General features: G+C 50.0%; 2 protein-coding genes across 8 annotated transcripts in view; both read right to left on the bottom strand.

Annotated features, from left to right (window-relative positions):
* Positions 1–54: 54 nt before the first annotated feature.
* SPMIP5 (sperm microtubule inner protein 5) lies at positions 55–7,871 on the bottom strand. Of its 4 annotated transcripts, none has more exons than XM_077877501.1 (6): positions 7,772–7,871; positions 5,551–5,616; positions 2,975–3,193; positions 1,171–1,354; positions 546–646; positions 55–424 (listed from the first exon to the last, which is right to left on the bottom strand). In XM_077877501.1, the coding sequence occupies exons 2-6, from the start codon at positions 5,603–5,605 to the stop codon at positions 279–281; spliced, it is 705 nt and encodes a 234-aa protein (XP_077733627.1). In that variant the 5' UTR covers positions 5,606–5,616; positions 7,772–7,871; the 3' UTR covers positions 55–278. The 4 variants fall into 4 exon arrangements, with proteins under 4 accessions (XP_077733627.1, XP_077733629.1, XP_077733626.1 ...); XM_077877503.1 differs by lacking the exon at positions 7,772–7,871 and adding an exon at positions 7,040–7,059; XM_077877500.1 differs by lacking the exon at positions 7,772–7,871 and adding an exon at positions 6,967–7,053.
* Positions 7,872–8,340: 469 nt separating this feature from the next.
* The window catches only part of HSPA12A (heat shock protein family A (Hsp70) member 12A), a 160,797-nt gene continuing 141,279 nt past the window's right edge, over positions 8,341–27,858 (bottom strand). For all 4 annotated transcript variants that reach the window (XM_077877488.1, XM_077877489.1, XM_077877491.1 and 1 more), the window contains 6 exons: positions 21,980–22,151; positions 18,077–18,163; positions 17,403–17,507; positions 16,233–16,491; positions 13,038–13,141; positions 8,341–12,494 (listed from right to left, as the gene is read on the bottom strand). In XM_077877488.1, the coding sequence (XP_077733614.1) occupies positions 11,857–12,494; positions 13,038–13,141; positions 16,233–16,491; positions 17,403–17,507; positions 18,077–18,163; positions 21,980–22,151 (1,365 nt within the window). In that variant the 3' untranslated portion in view covers positions 8,341–11,856. The remainder of the gene's footprint in view (positions 12,495–13,037; positions 13,142–16,232; positions 16,492–17,402; positions 17,508–18,076; positions 18,164–21,979; positions 22,152–27,858) is intronic.

The following is a 27,858-nucleotide window of genomic DNA, read 5'->3' as shown; positions in this document are numbered from 1 at the left end:
CTCAAGGTCAACATAATGTGTAGAAACCACATCCCCCCATAGAAACCTTCAGCATGCAAGCAGTATCCTCTTTATTCCCACACAACAATAAAAGGTCTTTATCATCAATGACACGCTATTGCCAAATAGACAGGGTGCAGGTGGCAGTTGAAAGGATTCTTAGGTTTTGAAATTTCCCTAGCGCCTGTTGGGTGTGGGTGAGGGGCTGGTTCTCGTGAAAGAACAGTGAGCTTCTGAGTCCCCCTTTGAGGTCACCTCTTCTTGGGAGGCTGTCTGCGTCAGCTTTTTGCATACTTTGCTGAGGACAGTGGCTTTAAATAAATCTTCCCGTTGCATGACGTATTTGACCTCTGCCTACAGCCACGTGTCACCAGAAGTCTGGGGTCCTCTGTCAGGGGTCTTCTATGGGCCAAACAGCTACCACCTGGAAGAGAAACCACCCTAACCAGCTGTAGGCAGATGGCTCAGCTAAACAGAGAGGCTACTACAAACATAACATCCCGTTTTTAAAACTAGTAGGAAGGAAAGAAAGAGTATTCCCTTACCTGGGTTAGAAAAATCCAGATATTTGGGCAGCAGCCCTTCACGTTGCAAAACTTTTGGAGAAGGGGCAGAAGGAAGTTGTGTGGACCCATCTGCATATATTCTAAAAAACAAAAGTCATAGACTTACTCCTTTTTTTAATAGAAAGAAAGAAGAAAAAAAGAAAGAAAAATATAATCTATGTAGGTCCTGTGTGTGCACAGCAGGTTTCTTTCTAATCCTGACAATTTATCCTAAACTTAAAGCATTATCACATCTCCCTTTCACAGAAGGGAAAACAGGCCAAAGAGTTGCCGTCCGTGGTGCTATACGCCATCCTCAGCGCCTTCAGGCCTTAGGACTGAGGCCCTGTTGGTTTTTTACTCCCGGCCTCTCCCTGCAAACCAGCACAGACTATAGGCAAGTCTTCTGGAGAATGCAGGATGGGATGGGGAGGGAGGATGGGGAGGGCGGATGGCTGCTTACGGTGACAGGCCTGCAACTACAAACAAGGCCTCTTCTGTGCAACAAATCAACCATAAAGGCAGCCGTAGAGCTGGGATGGGGTGTCTGCAAACCCCCTGGGGCCCAGTATCAGCTCTCGTCCTGGTTCTGGTCTCCCATGGCTGCGCCCTAAGCTGGACTTACTCGTATGACTTCAGGTGTGCCCCCCTGGACTGCTCCATGAGGTCCAGGAAGTCCTGGTAGCAGTTTCTGGCCATGACAGAATACCGTGTGGCGCAGCCTAATTCGGTGACCTTGGCTCTTGGGAGGTAGCCAGCCCAGCCAGGGATCGGGGGCTCCTGGAGAGGTTTCTTTATGTATTTGTGTTCTGTCAAAAGATACAGTGCTTCCTGAGGCCTTTGGGAAGTCACACAGGGGGTGATGCTCCCCAGTTAGCCGGCACCCCAAGTTACCCCGGGCAAACCCCAGGCCTCTAGATGCCCTGAGAGCAGCAACCATGGGTTGATTGGTTCTGTGCTCTGGGCACGTTGGCAGGGACTTTACAAATACCCTCTGATTTCATGCGCTCACAAACTGTGAGAAGTTGACACCATTATTACCTACACCTTACAGAGCAAGATGGGGAAATTTAAAGAGGTTAAGAGAGTCTTGGCCAAGGTCACACGGCAAGGAAGTGGTAGGGCCAGGCTTCAAACCTGCATCTGTCTGAGTCTCAAGCTCTTTCTCTTTAACAGACCCTGCTCCTCTTTCAGACTAATAAAAAAAAGCTTCACACATTGCTCTTTCACAGTTTACATAAAGGAAGCAGGAGAAGCTTCTAGGTGGGAAGAAAACACATCACACACAGCACCAGGAATCTGCTTTCAGGTCATGAATGACTCTGGCTGGCTGACCCGGGGCATTGTCACATTTGGGAGATGAAAGACTCCTGCCCGCCCGCCTCCTCCAGCTGCTGTCAGAATAGAATGAGGCCACCGAGTCCCAGAACCTCAGAGCTGGAAGGCGCAGGTAGGGAGCATCTAGTTCATCCTTCCCTGCCCTGGATGGAGGAACGACAACCCAGAGAGGGGAAGCCATGTGCCCTAGGTCACACAGCAAATAGTCAGAGTTGGGCTAAATCTCAAACTCTTAGGCAGATGTTCTGTGTTATGGCTCAGAAAACTTTAAAGCCCAACAAACGTGTGAGTTAGCCACCCCAAACAATTACAGGAATAATAATAGAGACAATTCTCTTCCTATACCTTTAGACCTTAAAAAAAAAACAAAAACAACAAACAAAAAACAGGGACACTGGGTGGCTCTGGGGTTGAGCATCCACCCTTCCCTCAGGTCGTGACCCTGGGGTCCTAGACTGAGTCCCTCATCGGGCTCCCCACAGGGAGCCTGCCTCTCCCTCTGCCTATATCTCTGCCTCTCTCAGTGTCTCTCCTGAATAAATAAATAAAATCTTAAAAAAACAAACAAAAACAAAATGGTCCAGGGCAAATCATCCTTGTAATTAGCATTATAGAATCACATCATCAGTTGTTTTTGTCATTGGTGTTGTGGCTGTTAGTGGTTGTCATTCAATGCCTGAGGTTCCAGCCGAGGTCTGACCTCAGACAAGGGCCACTACCTCTGCAGACTCAGGAACCCCATCTCTAAAATGGAAATAATGGTGCCTGGCACAGAGAAAGCAACCACAAAGTGCACAGACCATGGCAGCAGGTGAGGTATGGACGTTCCTGGTGACTTGAGGGGCTGGGAGTGGGAGATGGGGTCTCAGTTTGCAGCACCCTCTTGCCTGACCAGGGCTGTGTCCCTCTCCCCCTGGAAATGTTTCTTTCTCATTGCATGAACCCAAGCCTCTGGGACCTGCTGCACACCGCCCAGGGATCTGGACCCTGGAGGGGGGCTGGAGTCTGTGCTCCCTGAGGTGGCTCAGCAGGTCCACCCTGCCTGCACTTGGACCCTGGGAGGAGGGGACTGGTTTCCTGGGGGCCAGTACCCAGACTCAGGGGGTGGTACTGCCGGAGGTACTGGTGCAGCGCCCGCAGGACGGTCTCCTCCGAGCAGACGGGCTGCAGCTTCTGGGCAGTGGCCACCGAGCAGCGAAATTCCTCCAGCTGGTTTTTATATCGCCGTGTGTTCTCCTGGAAGATTTTCAGACAGTGGGACATACTGTCCTTGCTGGTGGCTTGCTGGCAGCTAAGGTAGGGCACAAAGCCTGCAAGAGCCGACGAATTACAGGCGGTCAGAACCTGCAGAAGCTCCCCAGAACCTCAGCCCACTACTTGGCATTTCTTCCTTGGCCCACAACACTGCATTTTTCCAAAGGCCATTAATACAAGCAGGGCTGTTGTTTGCACGGCGGTGCTGGGCCCTCCCAAGGCCATGAAAAGTGACCTTGGAGCTGGGGAGGGAAGGCCCATTTCAACAAAGACGATGACAGTAATATTCTTTGATAGCAAAGCCCCTGATGTCAGTCTGAACAGCAAATGGGGAAAGCATTTAATGGGCCAAAATGATAGTCTGAGGAGTAATTGAAATTATTCATCTTTTTAGAGAGAAAGCTTATTTTCCTTGACACTTCCCAAATGCAATTTGGGATCTTTTTTGTCGGACCATCGGGAAATTGCGGGCTTATTAAAAGCTGAGACCTATTACACAAAAAAAGGTAAATTCATTATCTGTGAGGCCCACCCCCTAGAACAATTTTTTACCATTTCCCACAAAATAACATATAATCATTACAATTAGTATGGGTAAAACACAAGTATTTATTTAAACTAGATGCTGAATCCCAGGGACTATACTATTGTCACAATAAAACTATTTTTTGAAAGAACAAATGAGGAAAAACTGGTTAAGAACTTGGTTTTCAATGGCTAAATAAATAAATACCTCCTGCTCATTATGGAAGCCCAACATTTTGCCTTTCTCCCTAAAGAAAATCTGACTGCAGAGTTAAAAGCAGCAACCCTGCCTCCCACGCCCTGCAAGAAGCCACTTCTGGAAGAATCTAATTACTAGACTGTTCTTGGAGCCCTCCACCCACCAACCAGTCTCCTCAACCCTGGGGCAATTAAAAGATACCCTCGTGTTGCGGCGGGCGAAGATGGTAGAAACAGAGGGGCCTGCCACCAGGACCTTGGCCTGGTTGGGTTTTATGTAACTGTATATATATATACACACACATAGGAATATAAGCTACCTTCACTGAGTCTTACTAAGGACCAGGACTAATTTTAGGAGAAATCTATCATTATCCTGCAGAGAGGTTTGAAACCGTGTCTCCCAAATAGACAAGTCCAAGTCCTAACCCTTGGGACCCGTGAATGTGAGTGACCTTGCCTGAAAATAGGGTCTTTGCAGACGTCTTTAAGGATTTGGAAATGAGATTATCCTTGACTAAGGATGAACCCCAAATCTAACCATCTCTGCCTTGGTCCACTTGGTCCACTGTCTATGTCTGGCCAGCTGGCTGGGCCAGTATAGGTACGTTAGCTTTTTAGGACACTTGTTGAAAGCACTCCGTTATAAGAGAAGGGAGAGGGGGACCTGAGAAAGAGACACAGAGATGCAGGGCAGAAGGCCACGCAAACAGTCGTGTGAAGACAGCGGCAGAGATTGCATCCATGCTGCCACGAGAAACTGGAAGAGGCGAGAAAGGACCCTCCGCTAGAGCCTCCGGAGAGGGCAGGGTGCTACCAACAGCTGGATTTCGCCTCCAGAACTGAGGCTGTTGTTTTAAATGTCTGTTGTTTTAAACTGCAGCCCTAAGAGACTAATACCCCCTTTTAATAGACATTTTCACTTACCACAGAAAGTACCCTACACTGTGGCCAAGCAGGGTGTTAGAACCTCAGTTTGTTAGAACTCAGAACCTGTTCTCTTAACCAGCCAGAAGGACCAGGGAGGGGTGAGGCTGGGTAACCTTGGAGTATTCCCCATGCATCTCCTCTCCTAAGAACACCTTATGTGAGAGCTGAGGGCCCATGAAGACCACTGGATTTGTCACAGAGATGTGACTAAGTTCTCAGTAGCCCAGAAGCCCAAGGAGGAGAACCTTTAGGTAGGGTGACCAGCTATCCCTGTTTGCCAAGGACTTAGGGGCTTCCTGGGGCTGAGGACTTTCAGTGCCAAAATCAGGGCCATTCCAGACAAACCAGGGCACTTGATCACTCTCCCTCTCGGGGACACAGGAATAGGACCATACAAACAGCCCTAGTGCAAGACCTGAGAAAGCTCAACTTGGGAAAAATGACAAGGCCTTATTATTCATTGTGTCTATCCCCATAGCACTGTGTCCATCTTGGTCCAAATATGCTGAAAAGACATGAAGTGCTTCCTGCACACCAGGCCATGTCCTGGGAGATCTGGCCTATTACATCATTCCATTAATCAGAACTCAGTTATCAGCCATCTTCAGCAAGGGAGCGCTTTCAACAAGTGTCTTAAAAAGCTAGAGTGCCATACTGGCCCAGTAGGCCAGAAAGACACGGACGGTGGACCAAGGCAGGGACAGTGACCAGGACCGTGGATCTCCCGTCATGCACATCTGCAGGGCACATCACCACTTACCACTGTAGCCTGGTGTGATTGGCAGATGTCTCATGAAGGTCTTGGAAGACTCCATGATTTCACTTGCTGTTAATGAAGGGAAGAGGGGATGAAATTACCTTATCAAACGTCCCTGACTCAAGAACTCACTATGCGTGGGCTAGAGCCCTTGGGATTCGAAGGAGCCTGCCAGGGGGTTGGGACAGAGAGGCAGCACCACCATCTTAACACAGAACCAGCAGACATAGTTGGCGTCAGTTATAAAACCAATGGCCCGATACCAAGGATTGCTCACCTTTGACATGAACTTAGAATAACAGGTGTGCAGATCACCACCCATGAGCGTCTCCCCTCCTGCGACTCCTCCATCCACCCAACTTGCCACCCAACCTTCCATGCATCCAGCCAGCAATCATGAACTGTATACACACTGTGGTCAACAACTGTGAGGAGGTGAGGAACGTAAAAATGAGCGGGACCCAGGAGCCCCTGTGTGAAGCCCCTGAACCTCAGAAGAGGGAAGAGATGAAGCATCTGCACCCCCAGAGCCTTTCTTTTCCCACCAGGAAAAGGTCGCACCAGTGTCCCCACCCCCTACCACTACCCTCAGGACACCTGGCAGTGTCCAGAGACATTTTTGGTTGTCACGACTGGGGGATGGGGTGCTACCGGTATCTAGGGAGCCAGAGGCCAAGGATTCTGCTAAACATCCTACAACACACAGGGCAGCCCCACGACAGAGAATTAGAATAAGTTATGGCTGGAAGGGCTCAGAAGTCCCCAAAGGTTGGTATGGGCGAGCAGGGCAGGGAGGTGAGATCACCACCACATCGGTTTATGTGGATGCTGCCTCCCCACTTCCAGGATGGCTAACGGTCCCAGCAAAGGGGCCAGGGCCTGCATCTGGGCATCTGTCGGTGCTGCCAAATGCTACACTACCAAGCCAGTTCATCTCTCGAAAGTAAGTCCTTAGCGGCCAGGACAGGTGGTCTCAGGGGTGGCGGGGAGGGCCACAGTGGTGTTTACTCAGGGGTGACGGGAATCTTAAACACACACACGTACAGGACCCTTGCTAGGACGCAGCTGATGCGGGACTACCTGTCTTGGTAAATCCTCACAGCCGCCCCAAGGCTTAGCTCCCATTTGAGCCCTGCACTGATGGAAGAGAAAAATAAGGCACAGACAGGCTAAGTAACTCGTCTGAGGGCTGTCCCATTCAAGGAGGCAAGCAGGAGGACATCTAAATCCGGACGGCAGGCTTACGTTACCCAAAAGCCTGGCCCTAGGGAGAGGCCTGTATCGGGTGCGGTGGGTGGCAGCCTGGGCGGCTGCCCGGAGGAGGTGGAATCCAGGTGGAGAGGGGGTGTGCTGGGGGTGGGACCCCGGAGGGGCCGGAAAGCGCGGCCACAGCCCCCCCTCCCGGGGGCGCGTCCTCACCTGCGCGGCCTCCAGTCCCCCAGCCCTCCCAGCCCTCCCAGTCCTCCCAGTCCTCCCAGTCCTCCCAGCCCACCAGCCTCCGCAGCCTTTGTGCGCTCACCGTCCTGGGGGAGGGGCGGGGGGAGGGGCGAGGAGGGGCCGGACGCCCCGCTGCCCCTCCCCCACCGCGACCAGGGCGCTTGGGTGAACCCCAGTGGATGTGGGGGCGCCTCCCCTTGCTCCCGGCTCAGCGTGGGCCCCCGGGCCTGTTCAGTGATTTGCCCAACAAATATTTGGCCTCTGCAGCTGTTCTCCACACGTGGTCCCCCCAGCTGGGCCCCCCTGGGTTTTGGAACTGGGGGGAGAGCAACCTGAGGGGATCTAGGTCAAAGCTGCCTTTTCTGCGGGTCCACACTGGGGCGGCCTGGATTTGGATGGGAGGAGGGTTGGCCACTGGCCACAGGCCTTCCTGCGGGAGTCAGGGCTGTGGGAGGGGCTGGCCCGGGGGGAGGGGGGGCAGCAAGCAGCCTGGGCTGGGCTGGAGAGGGGCAGTGCACCAAAGTGAAGAGGGGGAGGGTGCCAGGAAGTGGAGCCCTACTCCTTTCTAATCATCCTCATTTTCTGGGAGCTAAAGGGGGCCTGAGCCTTCGTCTCCCTGGATTCAAACCAAGATGCCCACTGTGTGACCCAGGCAGAGGGAATGAGGGCCTTTCAAGGCTGCTAGTCCCAGTGGGGCCCTATATCTACAAAAACCTGTAACAGCTGATCACCCAAGGGCACTATTTCCCGGTAGGTGTGTTTCACTGCATCTCCCAGCCTTACCTACCTGACTTCCTGGGAGTTCAGCCTCAGATGAAGGCTAGTGAAACTACTCACTTAGGAGGAACCCATTTGTACCCCCCTCAGAGCCCCAGGACTCCACCACAGATTCCGGAAGCTTCTAAAGCGAGCTCTGGAACACTCTCGAGGCTCTAGGTGCAGCAGGCAGCCTGGCCTGCCTGCTAGGATACTCGGGCAAGGTACCAGTCCTGGGCCCTTCCGCTTTGTTTTCAACGACCTGCATGTACTTGGGTGCCGTGGAGTTGTCAGTGGCCACCCCGGCTCACCTGCCTTCTGTCTGGCTAGAAGCCACTTTCTGCAGCTTGGAGGGGAAAGGGACTCATGAACACGGATGGAATCCTGGTTCCCAGCAAACAGAGGAGCCAGTCTTGTTGGAATGAAAGTTAACATTTTTTAAAAAGCTTGCTTGCAACATTTAGGAAAAAACCTAAAAGTCTGTCTCCCTCTGAGCGAGATGGAGCTGAGGGGGAAGTCAGCAATGATGCATCCGCGATTCCATTCACAGATTCATACCGCAAAAAAAAAAAAAAAAAAAAAAGGTTGGGCCACACGAGATCCAGAGTTTCGCTTTATTAGACATCTGTGAAGACAGAGTTTGCGAGTACAATCTCGTCAAGTTGTGAACAGCTGCAAAGTTCGGTGGAGTGTGAATTTATCTTGTAGTGAACAAGACCCCAATGGCTGATAGTTTAGAATAAAGTTCCATGTTCCAAGCGGATGAGAGGTGTGACGTAACGGACAACGACTTTTATACTAGTCATCCACTTAGTCATTTCCCAGCGTAAATATGCAGCTTACAGCTACTTCATCTCTACATGTGAAGTTCGATCTTCGACTAATAATGCATTTGGACTCCTGCTTATATTGATGCATGCGATTCTTTGCCACCCTGGCAATTAACCAGACCTAGACTCTAAAAGCTAAACTTGATCTAAATAACATCCTAGGGGGCGGGCAGGCTCTGCAATCTGGACTCAGTCTTAGTCATCACGTTGTGCAAGTGCCTATGTGTCTCCTTCTCTTGCCTATCTTGTCTTTCTGTAACTTGTCTGTTATTCAGCATTTATTGACGCCTGCTGTGTACAAGACAGGGCAGTTCTAAAGGCAGTCCTCCCTGACAATTCTGCCTCCAAAACAATGAACATCAGATAATAATATCCCAGGGACGGTTGAGTAATGGTCAAGACAACAGGCTTTTTAGAAACTTCCTAAGATTAGAAAATGTGTCTGAGTATATTTATCCAGTGTTCTCATTCTAGAATATTTCTGTGGGCAGGAGAGAGAGGAGGGATGGATTGGGGGATTCCCTTTAAGAATCAGCTATTGGGGCTGCATTTCTGGGGCCAGAAGAAAGTCCAGTAAAGTTATCACTCCCTCTCCATCATGGGTTTGCCAACAGTGCAGAAGTCAGCCAATTTGCTAAAGAGAAATCACAGGCAAGGAGACATCCTCAGTGCAAGGTGGGAAAAGCCTTACATTAGCAAAACAAAACAAAACAAAACAAAAAACCGACTAAATTACTCACACACTTAATCGAGTGGAACAGCTGGAATCTGCGTACCCCTCGATTCCTTCCTGGAACCCTGTTGTCAACACTGCAGACAGACCACACTTGGCCCTCAGAGGGACCGCTCTGCCCCCACAAGAAGCAGCTGACAGCCCTGCAGGGCCGCAAAGAGTTTTCCTGCACAGTCACGTGGCTTACAGAATAGCCAGGATGTTCAGCTCTCAAAGACGGGACAGGAGAACCGACACATGATTACACTCCCTTCAATATAAACTGTGAGCCTTTGGGAAGGATGTGAGTGAAGCAAGGTCTGACGAAGCTGGCGATCCAGGTGTTGTCCCATTTTTTTTCCAGAGTATGGGGAGCCTGGGCACCTCTGACTCTTGCTCAGCCTCGCATACATAGTCCGTAAGCTTAGTATCAGTACAAATAGGTAAGTAAGCGCAATTAAAAAATGAAGCCATGGGAAATCAAAGGCAACAATGTCATCAACAAAATTCAAAGTGCGTTTTCCCTTCGTTGTTGTTGTTGTTTAACAAGTAAAGCAGCACATTGTAGAAATAAAGATTCTGTACAATATTCTAATATCGTATGTACATAAAATTATATTACTTATAACTAAGTTGAGAAGTCTTATTTGCAGAATATGGCTGGCAACACCAAAGAGAGATCCAAGAACATTTATAGCTTTTGAAGCAGAGCAGGCAAGAGAACCAGAACCCTAGCAAGCACACCTTTGTGCCTGGACACGCAATCCTGCGGCAAAGTTAACGTGACTAGCGTTCTAGCATTCTCTGGGTCAGGGGTTTGTTCGTGTTTCACATTCGAGCAGGGAATTCTGCAGCAGGCGGTGTGAAAAGACATGTGCAAATGAAACTGGAAATGCTTTTTCGAATCTGCATATCTGGCTATGGGAATGGGTTTGTGAATCCAGCTTGCCCTGAAGTTAGCTCCTTAGCTCATCTTCCCTTCATTCATTATGCATGCCTCCAGGGATTTAAAATCTTTAAAATCGAAATGAGTTCCAGCAGACACACCAGTTGGTTCCTCACCTCATTCTTACCGGGGTGTCTTTCTTCCAACTTGTCTCCTTCACAGGCCATGTCCCCAAGCCAGGTGGAGCCCCAGCCCCACTCGCTGAGGGTAGGGTGTGGGACTCTGGCTCTTCGCTAGAAAAATCCTCTCCCTAAGGGAGCCCCAAACAGGAAGACTGCAGGCGCTGGTCGCTGGTCTGTGCCTCAGCTTCCAACAAAACCTAAAGTTAGTTCTCAGATTCCCTCGGAGCCACAGTTCTCTGTGGTGTCTACTGAAAATGCAAATGCTGGTCACCCTCCCCGAGACTCAGCTTCAATTTTTAAGAGGGACAGCATCCAGAAACCTGTTTTTAAGAGGTACCCAGGCAGTGCTGATGAGAGGGATCCACAGATCAGCTTTGAGAAGACCTGGCTTAACTCATTGAGTACAGATCTATGAATTCCTTTCAGATACGCTTTAAAAACGGAAGATTTTAATGAAACATTTCATCGTACAGATTCTCTATCCATGTGTAACCAATGTATTCTTTTTGAAATGTGGGAGTGCTGGCCAAAACTCTCTGAGAGATGAGGATGAGGAGGGAGTTAAGTTACGTACCCTTGTCAGGGTGAGGGGCTGTTCCAGACTCCTGGGCTTGCTGATGTGAACAAGGCAAACCGCAAGCCCATTTCCTCACGCAGAAGCCCACTAAACTTGGCTTGAATTATTTATGAATTCAGAAATCAGGATCTAGCATCTGGGGAAAGATGCCACACAGCATATGATTTGGTATAAATCAGCAGTGCCTGACTATCCATTTCCCTCGAAGCAAGCTTTCGCTGCCGAAAAGCTAAGGTGTCAGCTCTCCCACTCACTCAAATCCTAGTAGATTAGCTCAGGCTATGGTTACTCCTCCCTGAACCTATTCAGAATTGAAATGATGAGACCCTAAAATAGTGCCCAGCAGGGCCAGTCCTCTCCCACCAGCTGAAAATGCTCCCAGTTTCGTGAATCATCGCTTTTAATCACATGATGATGAAAAGCAATTAACTGCAGATGGACAGCATTCTGGGTCGACTGCCATCCACAAAATGTAAAAAAGAAAAGTCTCAAATAGATGAAGAATCTCCTCTTGGCTCAAAGATCTCATTTCAAATCTAGAAAGATAGCAATAGGGCCTCCTACGTTCTACCTAACGGGAGATCCGTGCAAATGAGGCTGAATCACTGCTGCAGAAACAGACTGATTCCCTTGTGCGGGTGGGTGTGTTTCACCACTCTGTACCTGTGAAAACTAGCTGCTCTTCCAGGATCCTCAGCTTTCTCATCCCCAAACCTCAACCTCAATTTCCAACAGTTTTTCTGACTCCAGTGTGCCCTCGAAAATCCCTAATTATTTCTAGCCCTAGTTGTTCCCATCTTCCCTGCTGAAATTCAGGTGAGCAATGCTGAGGGTCAAGGACAAGGGGGAAAGGACAGTCAAGGGGTAGGGGGGAGGTCCGCAGATGCAGGTGAGCTTAGTCCAAGGGGGCAGGCGGCGGGGCGGGCCGGTTAGTAATTTAAGAAGTCAATCCCAACCTTGACACTCTTCGCAGTGGCTATATCGACGGCCGTGGCCTTGATCTCTGTGTCCCCAAACTGCATGAGGGTCTGGATCTCCCTCCGGGCGGGCACGGCCGTGCCGCTGGTCCCTGTGAGATCCAGGCGGAGCGTGCCACACTTCTTCACCCCCGGGTCGGTGATGAAGCTCACGTCGTCGCACTCGGAGCTGTAGATGTTGATGACGATGACCAGCTGGGAAGGCTTGGCCGGGGTGTAGCTACGCTTCACCAGCTCCCCCAGGGCCACCGACTGGTCGGCAGAAATGAACTTATCAAACACATCGGTGCACCAGCGAGTCCCATCCTTCACCAGAAGCTTCTCAGGAGGATGCTTGCCCTCCACGTAGCGGTTCAGCACGCCCACCCCGTAGGTGAGCGGTGATCGGCGCACCTTGATCACCGCGGGGTCCAGGCCAAAGAGGACCGCGCCCTTGAGGATAGTGAGGCCCACGTCCTGGGGGATGATGATGCGGCACTTGTCACCAAAGGCGGCCTGAACTGCCTGCTGCAGGAGGGGCGCCTCCGCAAAGCCTCCCACCAGGAAGAGGAACTTGACAGTGGACACCTCGGGCTTCTGAAACAGATCCCCTGAAAACAAAGAGTAAGGGACAATATGCTGTCACCAAAAGCCACACCACCAAGGGAGACTGGTGGCCCAAGAGCGTGGGGAACACGGACCAAACCACTTGGGCCCGCTGCGGGGGCAGATGTGGCTATGCTGGTTGGACAGAATTTTTGTACAGCTGGTCTTTGAAAGAGAAGGTTTTGCACACTAATATGCGCAAGAAGTGAACACCAAAGCTCTTGGTCAGTAGAACTCATTTTTATAGCTAGATGGTGATGGTTTTCACTAGTAATTTGTTAGGCATAAATGAATAGTCCTAACCTTCTCCAAGCCTGTGGTCCTGTTAAATCAGTAAAGGCAGGCTGTTCTCAAAACTGTTCTTTAGTTTTCAAAGGGGTTCTGATGTGGGAGGTGTGGGGTGGGATGTGGATGGGGGGCCTGGATACTGCAAAAGGTGCCCAGTGAGTTTACTGTGGGTCCCCATGCACCAGCTAGTGATGCTAGAAAAGTCGGTCCCCTTTCTTGGCTCTGCCCTACTGAGTGGCTGAGCCCTGGCTGATACTTACGGAGATGCTCAATGATGCTGTCAATGGTTGGCTTAAAAAGGGCATTCATGGCATCTGGACTCATCCTCAGCATCCCTTGTGAGGACCACTTCACAAAATCCACACTGTGGGGGTGTGGCATGGAGAGAAACAGGTAGTGAGTGTGTGAATGATACTCAGGCTAATGTGTACAGACATGGGTGCTAGCAGAACAGCTGTCACATCGAAGGGAACAGAAGGTTTGAAAGTCCCTGGAAATATCCTCAACTGCCAGAACCTGGACCCTTAGACACTCAAAAGCCAAGACACAGCCTCTTCTGTTTCTCTTTGCTTTGTGCTGTGGCCAACCTTCCCTTGGAATGGCAGAAGCCAAAGTCTAGTGCAAAATATAGGGTGAGAATTAAAGGGATCTTTCTGGTTTGAATGTCCACATTTTTTAGTCGAGTGATAGTCAGATTTGAGTCCATTAATGAGTCCATTAAATGCTCATATGATGTGTCCACTGTGCTGTGGCCTATGGCTACAAGCCTGTGTGCTCAGGTGCCTTTTCGTAAGCCCTGTGGGCACCCGTCCCATGACAGTGACAGGCCTAATCCAACTAGGATGTCCCTTTCTCTGTCAAAGGTACAGAACATGCAAAGCAACAGCATGGAACAGAAAGAGCACTAGATGGGGAGTCAGGAGTGCCCGGCCCCAGGATGGTCTCTGTCCCTCAGAACCTGTGGAACTTTTGGGAAAGTTGAGCTGCAATTTCTCTGAGCCCCAGTCTCTTATCTGGAAATCAAAGATAATACAACTTGTCTTACCTCCCTCATTGGGGTTGTTGTGAAGATGAAGTTAAATACCACATTTGTGAAAACACTTTGGAAATGCCAGGGACTATTATTGCAGCCTGTACCCGCTCATTCTCAAGTTCAAAGACCAAACAAATGGCATCTGTCCTTGAAGCAAAGCATGTGCCAGCTGCTTCCTAGCATCACCTTCTAGATGCTTCCAGGTCTCCCTGACCAGGCAGTCTTTCTGTGGCCTCGGCCAAAGGACAATGTGGGATGGTATGGGATGATCCATGGGTTGGCTGTAGCCAGTCCCCCCAGAAGGAATGCTGACAGGCCCCAGACTGTGTGAGCAGGATTTGGGGTTCAGCTGGGAGCAAGCACCTCCATGGGAGGCCAGTGGACAGAGAGACCATGAGCCTAGAGTCTCATAAGAGTCCAGCCAGGACCCTGCTCCAAGGGCAAGAAGACCCAATATCCTATCTCCTTTATTTCCTGCTAAACAGAGCCCGGCTTCTTTTTTTTTTTTTTTTTTTTAATTTTTATTTATTTATGATAGTCACATCAGAGAGAGAGAGAGAGAGAGAGAGGCAGAGACACAGGCAGAGGGAGAAGCAGGCAGGCTCCATGCACCGGGAGCCCGACGTGGGATTCGATCCCAGGTCTCCAGGATCGCGCCCTGGGCCAAAGGCAGGCGCTAAACCGCTGCGCCACCCAGGGATCCCCAGAGCCCGGCTTCTTAGAGAACTGGCCGATTGCAGGTCTGGGATGGGGAGCATACAAGATGAGCCAGGAGCATCTTCTCAAACCAGAAGTCAGACCACAATATCGTATCAATGGGACTCAGGAGCCAATTTGAAGAAGCTCCTCCTGGCCAAGACGGGACATTGTGATGATCAATAAGGATACAACTGCCATGGTTTAAAATACACCAAATATACCTAAATCCATGAAGTCTGAATGGTATCCCCACAAAAGGAAAAAAAGCATTTGTCACTTAGGAGAATGCTAGGAATTCCACAATTTTTTTTTTGTTGTTGTTGTTTTTTAACAAAAAATGTTTAAATGAAAGGAAAGAACCAAGCATTTGTCCTGTCTTCTCTATATGAACTGTACTTCAGTGGGCAACCAAACCACTTAGGAGAAGAGTTTCTCTCTCCAGAAGCATGCTAGCTAACAGATGCAGGAGGAGTGAGAGACGAAGAGGCCACCCATTAGCTTGGTGGGCCTAGGCAACAATGGCTAGCTAGCATCCCAAAAGAAGCAACCAGCAAATAGCATGTGCTCCCTGATGTGATGCAAAGGGAAATACTATCCCCTGCCCCCGCCACGAAGTAGGTTTGCCAAAAACTCAAACTTGCATCTGACCAAATCTCTAGCTCAGTCTGACAATTTATAAAAAATACCAGGGGACCAAACATGTTATGTGGGCATGCAATGAGCGAAAACCCCAGCCTATAGAAGTCTCTATGGGACAATCAGCTTTATCATCTAATAAACTAAAGAAAAAACAGGAGGGTGATCCTATATGTTAAGTGGGACGTAGAGGCATGCCAGAGCATTGCTATGAATAGCCATCTTTTAGATAGTAATGCAAACTGAAAAAAAATAAGACGATAGGAAAAATTTGAATGTTCCCTGGGTATATTTGAAGGATACTGAAGAATTGTTTTAAGTGTGATAGGAATAAGTGTCATGGTTTTGATTTTCAAATTATCTCCCTTAGAGATACACTGTTATATTTATGGATTAGATGATGATCAGATTTGCTTTAAAATGCTTGGGGAAGGGTACATGAGGATTTAGATTGGCCAGGAACTGACAGTTGTTGAAGCTGAATAATGAGATTCATTTGCCCAGTAAATGTTTGAAATTTTCCACTATAAAAAAGATTTTTAGAAACCTATGATTTTTGTCTATTAATTTTGTACTTCAGGTTTAAAATAGCTTCCAAATGTTCATTTTGCAACAAGCTGAACTACAAACACTTGCCTGCAGCCAAGAGACTCAGAGTAGCAGGAAACCCAGGATCCCACAAGATTCATTCAACAAATATTTACTGAGCACCTGCTATGTCCACACCAGATTCTATTGTAGATATGGAGGATATAGCAGAGGCCAAAACACACAAAATTCTCTGCTTTCATAAAGCTTATAATTATTAGCACATAATAAAAGCTAACACAAAAATAGTACTTTCCAGGTCCAAGGCATTGTGCTAAGTGCCTCACATATGAATTCACTTCATCCTCATGACAACCGTTTGAGGTAGGTGGAACCATCATCTTTGTTTTCTAGATGAAAAACTGAGAAACAGAGAAGTTGAGTCACTTGCCCAAGCACTTACATAGGATTGGAACTCAGAGTCCTCACCCCTTTCTTCCCTCCCATCAACATGAGCCACCCTCTAGAATGGCCTAAGCCCCTGGTGAGTCCAACTCACTTGCTCTTCCTCAAGGCATGCTCCACACTGTGTCCACGGAACTTCTTGTAGTAGTCAATGAAGGAGAAGGGCAGGGTGATGTTCAGTGGGTTAGTTCGGTCCGGAGCAGCTGCCCTTTTACGAGACTCAAATGCAATCATTAAGTCAACCCAGGCTGCAGGACGCTTGATTTTGAATTGTTCGATAAAATCCTCTCCAAATATTTTACACAGAAGTTTTTCAAATTCATAATCTACTCCTAAGGATCCGTAGGGTCCACCTGGGTCAAGAACAAAATGGGAGTCCACCATGTTAAAAACTGCCAGAAGCTGAATCCAAACTCTGAGGAACAGCGTACCTGCTGTTCTTCCCTGAAATATGGAGTAGCTCAGCTTAGACCCAGTTAGCAAGCTGACTGTGGCTATAAATTTTTACTAACACTTTAAAATCCTTCAGTTCTTCTCCTCCCAGGTGGAGATACTTTCTCCTACAGAATCACCTGTCAACTAGCTGTTTAAAATCCATTACATTCTTTTTTTTTTTTTTTTTAAGATTTTAAAGTAATCTCTACACCCAACGTGGGGCTTGAACTCACAACCTCAAGATGGAGAGTTGCATGCTGCATGGACTGAGCCAGCCAGGGGCCCCATATCATCACTTTCATTTTAAATAAAATGGATATGTGTAATATGTAGGAGCATCATAGTATTCCCCACCCAAGAAATCCAAGGACAGGGTCTGGAAAAATCAGTAGGCCCACCCAGACCCTGTGATCTGTTCATTACTCAACATCCCACCCTCCACTGAAAGAGAGAGCCTGTTGCTTGCTTTGACAACTTTGATCCAAGACCAGGTGTCCTGAGACCTCCCTAGAAAGCTTAACCATCGCGCTAAATCAAAGGCGACATATGATCAGGTGACAATCTGATCCCTCCAGAACTTTCAGAAAGAAATTCCCTTGGCCAGGATCTAAAACAGACTGGTTTTATGCCAAAACCCCAGTTATGGTGGTTTGTGTTTTAAAGGACATTTAGCTACATTTTGCTAGCTGGTTCCACACAGGCATGTAGCTATCAGTAGATGGGCCTTGAGTCCCCTGCCCTGGGAGCACCGAGGGAAGGAAGTACGAGGGGAAATCTGACATGAGAGAAGCGGCTCAGGAATGAGAAAATCAGCCATGCAGGGACTCACCTGTTGCTTTATACAGTTCTTTAAGGTGACCCTCCGGTAACCGTATCTGATGGACGGTCAGGTCCACCGTGCCACCGCCACTGTCCACAACCACATACTTGTCACCTGGTACAAAGACAGTCATCCTTTACATAAGACCGCCTGTCAGCCCCTTCCTGGGACAAGCTGGAGGGTGAGGACTTGGTATACCCGACTCAACACCCGTGCACACTTCTCATTACCACCGTGATTTTGCTAATTAGCTGCACAGCAAAGTTATTCATGACTGAAGAGAATGCAATAACGTCTGGCCAGGAGTGTCATTAGCATGGATGATAGGGAACCCAGATGAGGGAATCTTTAAGATGAAAGCATTCATGTCACACGCCGCTGCGTACCTGGCACACACAGGCGGATGACTTCCTGCCAAGTTTATAGGGCCGTAAAAATGACCTGCTGTTTAACACAAGACTTACGCCGGAACTGGGGAATTCCCATTCCTACTTGTCTTCTAAAGAGTCTGTCTGTACGGCTTTATAACATGCAAAATTATAGCTCCGGAAGAGCCATCCTGGGGTGAGGGGTCTTTAAAACCAACCTTTTCCAAAAGTGCAAAAGGAACAAACAGGAACATGCATTTTTGTCAGCCACGCAAAACAAATCCAGCAAGGGCAAAGGGCATTCAAGGACGCTACCTTCCTCCAGCTCGGACCAGATTTCTCCTATGACATTCTCCACCAAAAAGGTCCGACTCTGCCGATTACGCCGGATGTGTTCCTTAGCTAGTGGCCGACAGAAAGAAAATGATGGGTAAGAAAGCATGAAAAAGCAGGCTGTCATCTGCAGTCAGTGGAGGCAACAGCACGAGGAGGCCGAGGGACAGAACGTGTAGCAGTACTTGACCAAAATGATTACATAAATACAACATTGGGAAACGCAAAGGCAGACCATTTCCACCAGTCTCAGTCTATTGATTGCATGGCAGCTTGGCCTGCGCCCTGCTGGAAAACCTGCCCTGGAGACGCAGCCCTTCCCCTGGTGACACTTTTTTTGGGGGGAAGGGGTTAATAAATCGACCAAATTCCTGGCTGTGCTGTCCCGGGGAGGAACTTGTCTGCCAAGAAGCTTGCAGTGCACTCGGTTAAATAATTTCATCCCAAGGAACTGTGTCTGATGCAAGGAATGTCGGGTATGTTTTCCTAATCTGGATCCCGGGTAAAGGGGACTGGAGCCATTTCCTGACCCCGGTGAAGCCAATATGCTCTTCAGCCACAAGGTGGCACTTCAGCCACAGGGCGGCCCACCTGAACCCAGCAAAGCCCAGGCCACGGCCACCTGTCTCTAACTCTGGGCAACCACAGGGGCTGGGGCTCTTAGTGGCCGTGATGCATTGTGTTGGGCGACTGCATCTCTTACAGGCCACCTGAAGCCCTGGGAGCCAGACGGGGCCCAACTCAACGTCCTGCTGTACAGAGGAGGAAAGCAGGTCAGACGGGGTTAAGGAGCTTGCAGTTCCCATGACTCTGTCTTAAGATGCAGCTCCAAATCAACCCTTGGACCATGGACCCTCATAACAGTTTAAGGTGAAAAACCAGAATATGAATGTTAAGAGATGAGAAAGGGGCTGTGACAGGGTATCGGGGATCAGAGAGTGTGGCCGAGGTGCGCGATTGGGGCAGATCACTTCACCCCTCTGGGCCTCAGTTTCCACAACCATAAGAGGGGGATAATAACACTTGGCTTGAATTCCTCACAGCCAGAGCAGGGACCGGTTCTTGGGTTTTACCTCAGCACCTGGTGTGACACCCAGCACATAATAGGTGATGATGAAGGCAAAGCACCAAGTATGAGACCCGGTACCCAATAAATGATCACTCCAATGAACAGTTTAGAACAACCCCCAATTGTACAGATAAAGGCTCTGTCCGCTGCCCTGCTGCCCCATCCCACAACGCCAGCCCCCACCAATTTTTTTTAGTCCCTAAACTGGTGCTGCTGACTTTGAATTGCCCTATAAATCCATTTGTTGCTGGTTATCCAGTTAAGGACTCTTGACCCTCTAGCCCCATCTAGCAAGGAGCACCATGTTCGCAAAACAATGTCTTCTCTAGGGATTAGAATGGCAAGAGCCACTCAGCTCTAAATTTCTCCGGCATACAGTGGTGAGGCCATCTGGATTAAAAAGTTCCTGCAGGCCCGGGAGGGAACCTCGAACTCAGGGCTTCTGTCCTGTTCCCAGCATTGGCTCCAGGTGAGCTTCTATTGCAGACCTTGCAGTGGGCCTTTGGTTTGCTAAAACAATCTAGATGGCATTCTTTAAAAAAATGATCAAACAAGAGTAATAAAACCTATTCTGAGCTCTGAAAAAAAAAAAACTATCATATTTTCAGGCAAATTAAGCCCAAGATTGTGAAAAAAATGTATCCTTTACTGATCTCATGAAATCTTTCTGGAGCAAAATAATACAGACAGCAACCCTGTGGTGCTGGGGCAGAGGGCCACTGCCATTCTCCCCAGTACTGTCCACTGGGCATCCATCATAGAGGAGCATCAAAGGGCAGAGAACACCCTGGGGGATGCTTGGGGCCCTAATGCCATCCAGGGCACTCTTGATGAAGTGCCTTGCCACGCCTCCCCAGGCAGCACCCCCTCCTCTGGGGAGACAGGCTGTAAGTGTGAGACAAGGCTGAGATAGAAGCCCTGCTTCACCACCCCTCTTAGGGGTAGTGGCAAACAATTTGAGGATTTCAAAAACCAGAAAGACCTGGGCAGCCCGGGTGGCTCAGCGGTTTAGCACCGCCTTCGGCCCGGGGTGTGATCCTGGAGACCCTGGATCGAGTCTCACATCGGGCTCCCTGCATGGAGCCTGTTTCTCCCTCTGCCTGTGTCTCTGCCTCTCTGTGCCTCTCATGAATAAATAAAATCTTAAAAAACAAACAAACAGAAAGACCTTCTGAGCACAAGACAAGAGCAAACTCCACAAGGCACAGGACACAGACACGGAGCAGTGTGGAAGTAGACAGGACATATTAAAGGAAAGGAAGCCCAAAACGGAGCTCTCCGGGAAGGCAAGCACTCAGAAACAGTTTCCCCTTCAAATGTGTTACACTTCAGAGTAGGAAGAAGAGCTAAGCTACAATTAGCTAGTTCTGACATGAGTTTTTGTCTATGAACCAGTAAGAACTAGCACATGAGATATGAAACCCAGTCAGTCATGCGTCTCTTTTCCCATTAAAACAATGAAGAAGATTTAAATAAATTTGTTATCCTGAGTGTTTAAAATGTTAAGACATTCGACAGAGTTAAGAGTAAGGCTAGCCCCGGCATGCTTTGATGGAGGCCAAGGCATTGCCAAAAGAAAAAAAAAATTAAAAAGGCTAATCAAGCCCTCGGAGTTGAAGGGCAGCCCATTCGTTGCAGGTGAATCAGGTGTGAGGTGGGAGCACTGCGCCCTGGCAGGCTGGGTTCAAGCGAACAAGAACTTTGCCATTGTCTGGTGGCTGAGGTTCACAGACTCTTCCACCTTGGGTTGAAAATGCAGAGTGGTGGCCTCTGGGGCAGAGTGTCCAGGCAAAGAAGAAGAGGAAAGTTCTGGAGGAGAGGATGCAGGGCCACGTGGGCAGGCATGCTCGCCTGTGAAGGTGGCGCCAGGGCCCCAGTGCCTCGGGCAGTGCAGAGACAGGCTTCGGGTGCAGGGACCAAGGAAAAGTTAGAACCGGGCTGCAGGGGGCACAGTGGGCGGCAGTTCTCCAGTTCTCATTAATGCCCTCCTCCTCCTCTGGGGCCTGGGCCTTCCATCCTGGGGGTGGGCATGGGTGATGGGTGGCTTTCTGCCCTGGAGGCCCTCATCTGGGAACAGCATCCACAGCACGCAGATTTAGTGCCTGTGCTCCCTCCCATGGGTGGCTCTGACCCTGACCTCGGCTGTCTGCCAACTCCGGGGCCCTGGCCAGACTCACAGAGCCCAGGATAGAGGGGAAAAGAGTTCTGGGGACAAGACCATGACCGTCTTGCACGCAGGGAAATATTGAAGGGAAGAAGTTCCTTAACACCCAGCCCAGCTGCCCCTGGGCGGTGCTTCTGTCCCACGGGTAAATGAGCATCGGCCGGGGCAGGAAGACTCAGCCGCTGTCATCTGCATTTTAAACTCCGCCAGGTTCCCGGTTAAGACACATAATGAGCTCACCACACACACGAAGTGGCCCTGATGAGTGAGTCAGCAGTAAATCAACAATCTTAATGGAGGAATTAATAAGAGGCAAGTGGAGTTAGATGAAGAATCAGTTAATAAATAAGAAAAATGAAGAGCCTAGTAAAATGTAAGGCCAAGAGCTGCCCTTGGGCCACCCTCCCTCCCCATGCCTAAGGCCCACGGGGTGGGCAGGTGATGCCCCCAGGCAACCGCTGCAGAGTATCCCAGGGACCCTGGGGAGGCAGGGGTGGGGGACACGGGGTGGCAAGGACAGAGGGGCTTACAGCTGACCTCTCTGGGAGCATCTTGATTCTTCACTACAAGGGCCTTTAAGTAATCAGGGCCAAGAACCATGCAGGGGCGGGAGGGGGGTGAGCAGGGAGGGGAGAGAGAGAGCAGGAGGTACCCTGTGCAAACCCAGCTCCCACTGTGTCACCGGAGCTGTACCCGTTGACCGCGGCCTTGCTGCTCAGCTCGATCATCTGGTGCAGCCGCAGCTTCCGGCAGTAGATGGAGGCCGCCTCGGGCTCCAAGGCGATGATGAGCTGCTCGGCGTTCTCGGGGGAGGCCAGGCCTGCCTGGAAGACAGAGGCAGAGGCTGGGACCCAGGCCTCCGGGGGCAGGAGCACTCTGAGGACACTCAGGCCCTCAAGGGAGGGACTCTGTGCTCTGCCCGCCTGGGAGATTCCCTCACAGACCCCTGCGGGGCTTACACTCAGGGGTGACGGGGTGCTGGGCCCCATGCTGGGGACCCAAACACCGTGGAGTGGCCAAGGAAGATGTACGAGTGCCTTTGGGAAATGCAGGGCTCTCTGGACCCTGGGGCCTCTTTCATGTGGGACTTGCTTGGCCCAGAACTGAGAAGCATGAAGGGGGAGATGCCCACAGACTCTGAAAACTGTCAGAGGATGGAAGGTACATGGTTTGATTCTGGTTACAATGGGCCAAATGGTCGAAGAGCAGCCTCCAGTCTTTGGTGGCCCAGGAAACAGGTGGGCCTTCGCTGGCCCTGTCTCTGGGAGAAAGCCCTCCTGGAATCTCACATAGTCTCACGCTTTCTAGAATATGGGTCAACCGGCAGCTGGCAGTTATTTTATTCAAAGCCTTTATCCCTTTAATAGCAGCAATGCTTCTGCTCTGTGACATCTGGCTTGTTCCAGTCACAGCCCCTCACACGAGGCTCTGGGACCACCCTTCTGAGGGCTCTCAGAGACACAAGCCTGGCGTGGCCTCTGACAGGTCTCTGCTCACCTCCTGGGCCTGGCTGAAGCACGAGGCCTCAAGGGCACATTGAAGCCGTTCAAGCCCAAGAGCTTCCTGGTTGCCAGCGTGACAGAACAGAAAAGCTCTTTCCTTCACTCCTGTGTTTGATTCATTGCTGTTCCCTAGGGAACGTTGGGATGTGGCCCTCATGCCACACCCACTCTGGAGAAGACACCAGTTCTACCCCGAGGCCCATAAGAGTTAGTGAACTCATCTTGAGATCAGGGGTGGAAGGTCTGCCTAAGGTCACATGTGCAAGTGACCTCTCACCAGGAAGAGCTGGCCTAGAGTCACAGATAGAAGGGGCTTCGAAGATTCCATCATTGGAGAGGGAGGGGAGGGGGTTCAAGTTAGAATATTATAGATGCAAAGGTGCTTCTTGGCCTTTTGTCCAACTCCTTCCCTTTATGCAGAAAGAAACCAAGGCTCAGAGAGGCAAGATGACCAACCGTCCTGAGTTTCTCAGGACAGGGACTCTCAGTGCTGAATCCCGGACAGTCTTGGGCTCAGGTGTATCCAACCTGTATGTGGCAGAGCAAGCCTGGGCCCTGTGTCGAGGCCTGCAGACCAGCCCTTTAATGGGTCCTTAGTTTCCTGCTCTGGGTAACTTCAGGAACCTGTGTGGGACCCAGGCCTTTGGACTTTGGACAAAACTCCCGGGGTGTCTCTAATGATCCTCCTTCCACTGGTTTAAGGGTACGATCTCTTTACCCACTTACTTGGGGAGAGCACGAGATGGTGCCCGGCCTCTATTGGCATGCAGTAGTTCTCCATAATAGCTATGCCCCACATGAACCAGTAACTGTGTCTTAATGAGAAGCCACATGCAGGCAGGTGATTTAAATCCCCTCCCCCACCAATACCAAATGCTCACCAGTGGTAGAAGCCCTTCTGGAAGACCAACTTTATAAAACCTATACCATCTACAGAATAACTGCCTCCTTATGGTTTTGTGCCCTCAGCCGTTAGCCAACCACGTGGGCAGCACCTACACCCATCAGTTTGGTCCCCGGGTTGAAGAGGGCCTGTGTGCCCATCAACAGGCCGCAGATTTCCCACTGCTCCCTACTCAAGGAACTAAAGTCCCCCTCTGCCAGCCTCCCAAAGGGTCCCATTAGACAGCCTTAGCACCAAGACAGCTGAAGGCTATGGCGCCCCATGACAAAGAATAAGAGTTAGAGACCTAAGCATCACCAGGAAAGCTGAGTCCTCCAAATCTCAACCCGAAGGATTCCAGAAGAAATCCAAAATAAAACCACGGGGAGCCCCCTTCTAAAGGACCACTTTGGAAGACTGACTTTTTTTTTCCAGATTATGGGTTTGTAAAGTCAAGGACCTCCTAGATTAGAAGCTAACAGGTTTCCAGCTTACCACAAAATGGCATGAGGAAGAAGGACAAACTAGCTACAAAGAAACAACTAGGCCAAATGTTTAAGATGCTCTTCCAAAGTTCAGAACGAAAGATAGCCTGGGAGAAAGGGGTGAGGAGAGCAGGGCACCGGGGCCTCGCCCAGGGGCAGCATGAAGGAGGACAGGCTCATTACCGCCACGTGTCCCACTAGGATGTCCACACACCAGGCAGTCACCACGTGGCCAGGAAGAGCAACAGCGGGCCTGGCCCTGGCAGTGGGGCAGGAGGGGAAAACAAGAAAAAGTAAATGCTTTCACTCCTCTCCACACCTCCCCTGAAACTGTGAGCAGCCGCTCTGATTTAGATGTGAAGTATCGGGGAGCCTGGGTGGCTCAGTCAGTCTGACTCTTGGTTTGGACTCAGGTCATGATCGCAGGGTCATGAGTTTGAGCCCCGTATCAGGCTCTGTGCTCAGCAGAGAGTCTCCTTGAGATTTTCTCTCTCCTTCTCCCTCTGCTCCTCTCCTGGCTATTTTTCTCTTTCTCTCTCTCTCTCAAATACATAAATAAATCTTCAAAAAAAATAGATGTGAAGTATTTATACAGAAAACCAAATCAAGAAGTCGAGAGAAGCAAAGAGCATTGAGTACAGTTATACCACTTCAGGTGCCTGCGTGTCCCGGGTATGGGACTTACACAATCCAGGTTCCCCCTGGAATGCACCCACATTCCGAAGACATGAAAGACACACAGTCTGCCCCAAACAGCATGGCTGCGCCCCTCAGGGGAGGCCTTTCATCTGTCCCTCCCCAGCTGGGTTGGCCTCAGCCCTGCAGCAAAAGCTTTGCCCCATTTCCACAGAGGTAGAAATCTCCCCATGGTACCCAAGAGAGGATGCAGATGGGGAGCGGAGGTGCAGAGGACCTCAGACCAGGGGGGGAGGAAAAGGTAAGATCAGAGAGAGGCCCAGGACAAAGTAACCACACTCCTTTGCTCGAACATGCCCCATCCTGCTCCCCAGAGAGAGTGAGGGACCCTGTCCCAACAGCAACTTTGATGGGGACTATGATGGAGAGCTGGCTTCCTTCTTCCCAGAAGGGGTCCCAGAGCCTGCTTGTGGACATCAAGAAAGAGAGGAAATGCAAAAGAATCTGCCAGACTCTCAAAAACTCAGATGCCCTGATCTCTCTAGGCAGGAGGACCCAGTGCCTGGAAGGGTAGGCTTTCTTTCTCCATCAACGCTTGCGGTCATTTTCAGCAGAAGCCTCAGCCTGGGTCAACCAGAGCAGGGGACCTGGCTGCTTTGGCTGTTCTGCCTCTGAAGCTGGTACCTCGTAGTCGCTGGTCCACATGAGCTTTGCCTCCACGGGGCCCTGGCCGAGCACTCGGCCTACGCTGTCTCCAACTACACATCATGCAGACACGCCAAGCCTCTCCCGTAAGAGGCTACACTTTCTAAGGGCAGCTACGCTTTCTCAGGTCTTCTCGTCCCACAGCACAAGGTGGGTGCTCAGGGGATAGCTGCTGAATGAATGAACCCACCATCCCTCCCAGCCAGCCTTTATTCTGCATTTCCTGGCCCTCGTCTCTAAAACAGTGAATGAAAAGAAAAAAAAGAAAAAAAAATACACTGAATGAGAGCCTTCTGCTGACATGACCTGGGGATTCAACAAACAGAAAGTGTCTGAGCCAAGGCCGCACTATCCCATCTGACTCCTCCATGAATCCAGGGCAGCAGGAGCACCACCACAGTCTCCCTTAGGGCACCGCTACCTGGTCATGAGCCCCACTTGGGAGGAGCAGACGTGTGAGAAGACCGCAGTGGAGGAAGCCTGGGGATGTGGGCATTCACACCGGCTACTCTGCCCCCCAGCCCTGCTGTCACCCAGGAAAGCTGGCCAGGGACTGTGTGCGTAGCTGTGGAGGATGGCCAGACCGACCAAGTGCTCCCGGCCCACGGCCAGCCGCACAGGGCTACAGCTGCCCCAGTTCTGGGTGTCAGGGGCTGTTGCTTGTTGTGTTTCCCCCCCATGTGATTCTTTTTCACTGCACTTTGTTCAGGAAGGGAAGCCAGTGCAAGCTATAACTCCGCGTTAGGTGACATCATCATATGTAAGGGAACATCTTTTCTTTGACGGGTTTCTGGAACCCACTAGGGTTACACATTTTAGGCAAAGCGCCTCTAGAAATCAACTGGACTACTTCCTATCCACGATGACTCCCCCTCAAGACTCAGTGGAACTGTTTCTCCTTCTAGGTCTTTCCTGAAGGCCTCAGAAGAGGGATCAGCCATTCTTCCTGCAGTATACCATCTGTTCAGTGAAACTGAACTTTTAACGGGTCTAACGATATCCTGAGGCTGTGAATTATAAAAGATAGAGATTTAACCCACTTTTCCAACAAGCATTTGACACAGGAGGAGTTTTTGGAGTTTCACAAATAAAACTGTATCCATAAAGTGCCCCGTGGCCCCACCAATCCCTGCACTGAATCACAGACTTCTGAGCAGCGGCCCCAGAACCATCCACTCCATGCCTGCTTCTTCCATGAGAGATGCTGCCCAGAGCCTCATCTCTTGCTCTGCATCCAGTGGAGGAATGAAGCTCAACCCCCATATGACAATGTCATGAACCTGGGTTCACAGGGCCACCAACAGGCCTGAAGGAAGGACTCCACTTCCTGCATGCAAGCAAAGTAAATGTGACCAGTTTCCCCGCTGTCCTGACCATCCTACCTCATCCTTCCAGCTCTTCCACCTGAAGCCAGGCTGATGAGCAGCATTCTGGTTGGAAGGGATGGTGGGCATTCTCAGATCTGAGAAGCCAGCTGACCCAAGAACTATGTTCCTTGCTCAGGTTCTCTATTAGCATGCTCCAGAGAAACAGAACCAGTAGGATGCACACAAACACAGAAAGAGATTTACTACAAAGAACCGACTCACACAATTATGGAGACTGACAAGTCCCAAGAACTACAGTCGGCAAGCTGGAGAACCACGAGAGCTCATAGTGTTGTTCCCTTACCCACAGGCTCAAGACCCAGGAAGAGCTAATGCCTCACTTTGAGTCCAAAGGGAGGGGGAAAAAATGTTCCAGTTTGAAGGCAGGCAGACAGGCAGCAAGAATTCCCTCTTACTCTGGGGAGTTTCAGCCTTTCGTTTTAGGCAGGCCTTCAACTGATTGTATGAGGTCCACCAGCCTTAGGGAGGGCAATCTGCTTTATTTATTCAATTTAAATGTCAACCTCATTAAAAAATATTCTCATGGCAAATACTCAGAATGATGTTTGACCAACGTACCCCTCGGCCCAGTCAAGTTTACACATAAAATTAACTATCAGAGGTATATATTTATCTTATTCTGTATAATTAATAGAGGATAAGGAAAGGGAATGGGAGAGATGCTAACTTTGACCATGCTGCATTTCCATTTTGTCATGGGGACTCTTCCAGAAGACAAGATAAAGATATCATAGACTAGTCGGCCAAGCAGTTGAACCCCTGTAACTCCCTTTGCCCCCTCCCCAAAGTACAAAAGGCTTCAGTGAACCACTCAGCTGTGAGCAACCTGAGAGTGGGGTCTCATCTTGGTTACATAGGGTATGAATCCAGCGCCGACCACATCCCAGCACACAGAAGTCCCCCAGAGTGGGTTTGTTTAATGAAAAAATGAA

The sequence above is a fragment of the Canis aureus genome, chromosome 29 (genome assembly GCF_053574225.1).
Source record: "Canis aureus isolate CA01 chromosome 29, VMU_Caureus_v.1.0, whole genome shotgun sequence".
Classification (NCBI taxonomy): Eukaryota; Metazoa; Chordata; class Mammalia; order Carnivora; family Canidae; genus Canis; species Canis aureus.
This window is presented reverse-complemented; position numbering and strand designations above follow the sequence as displayed.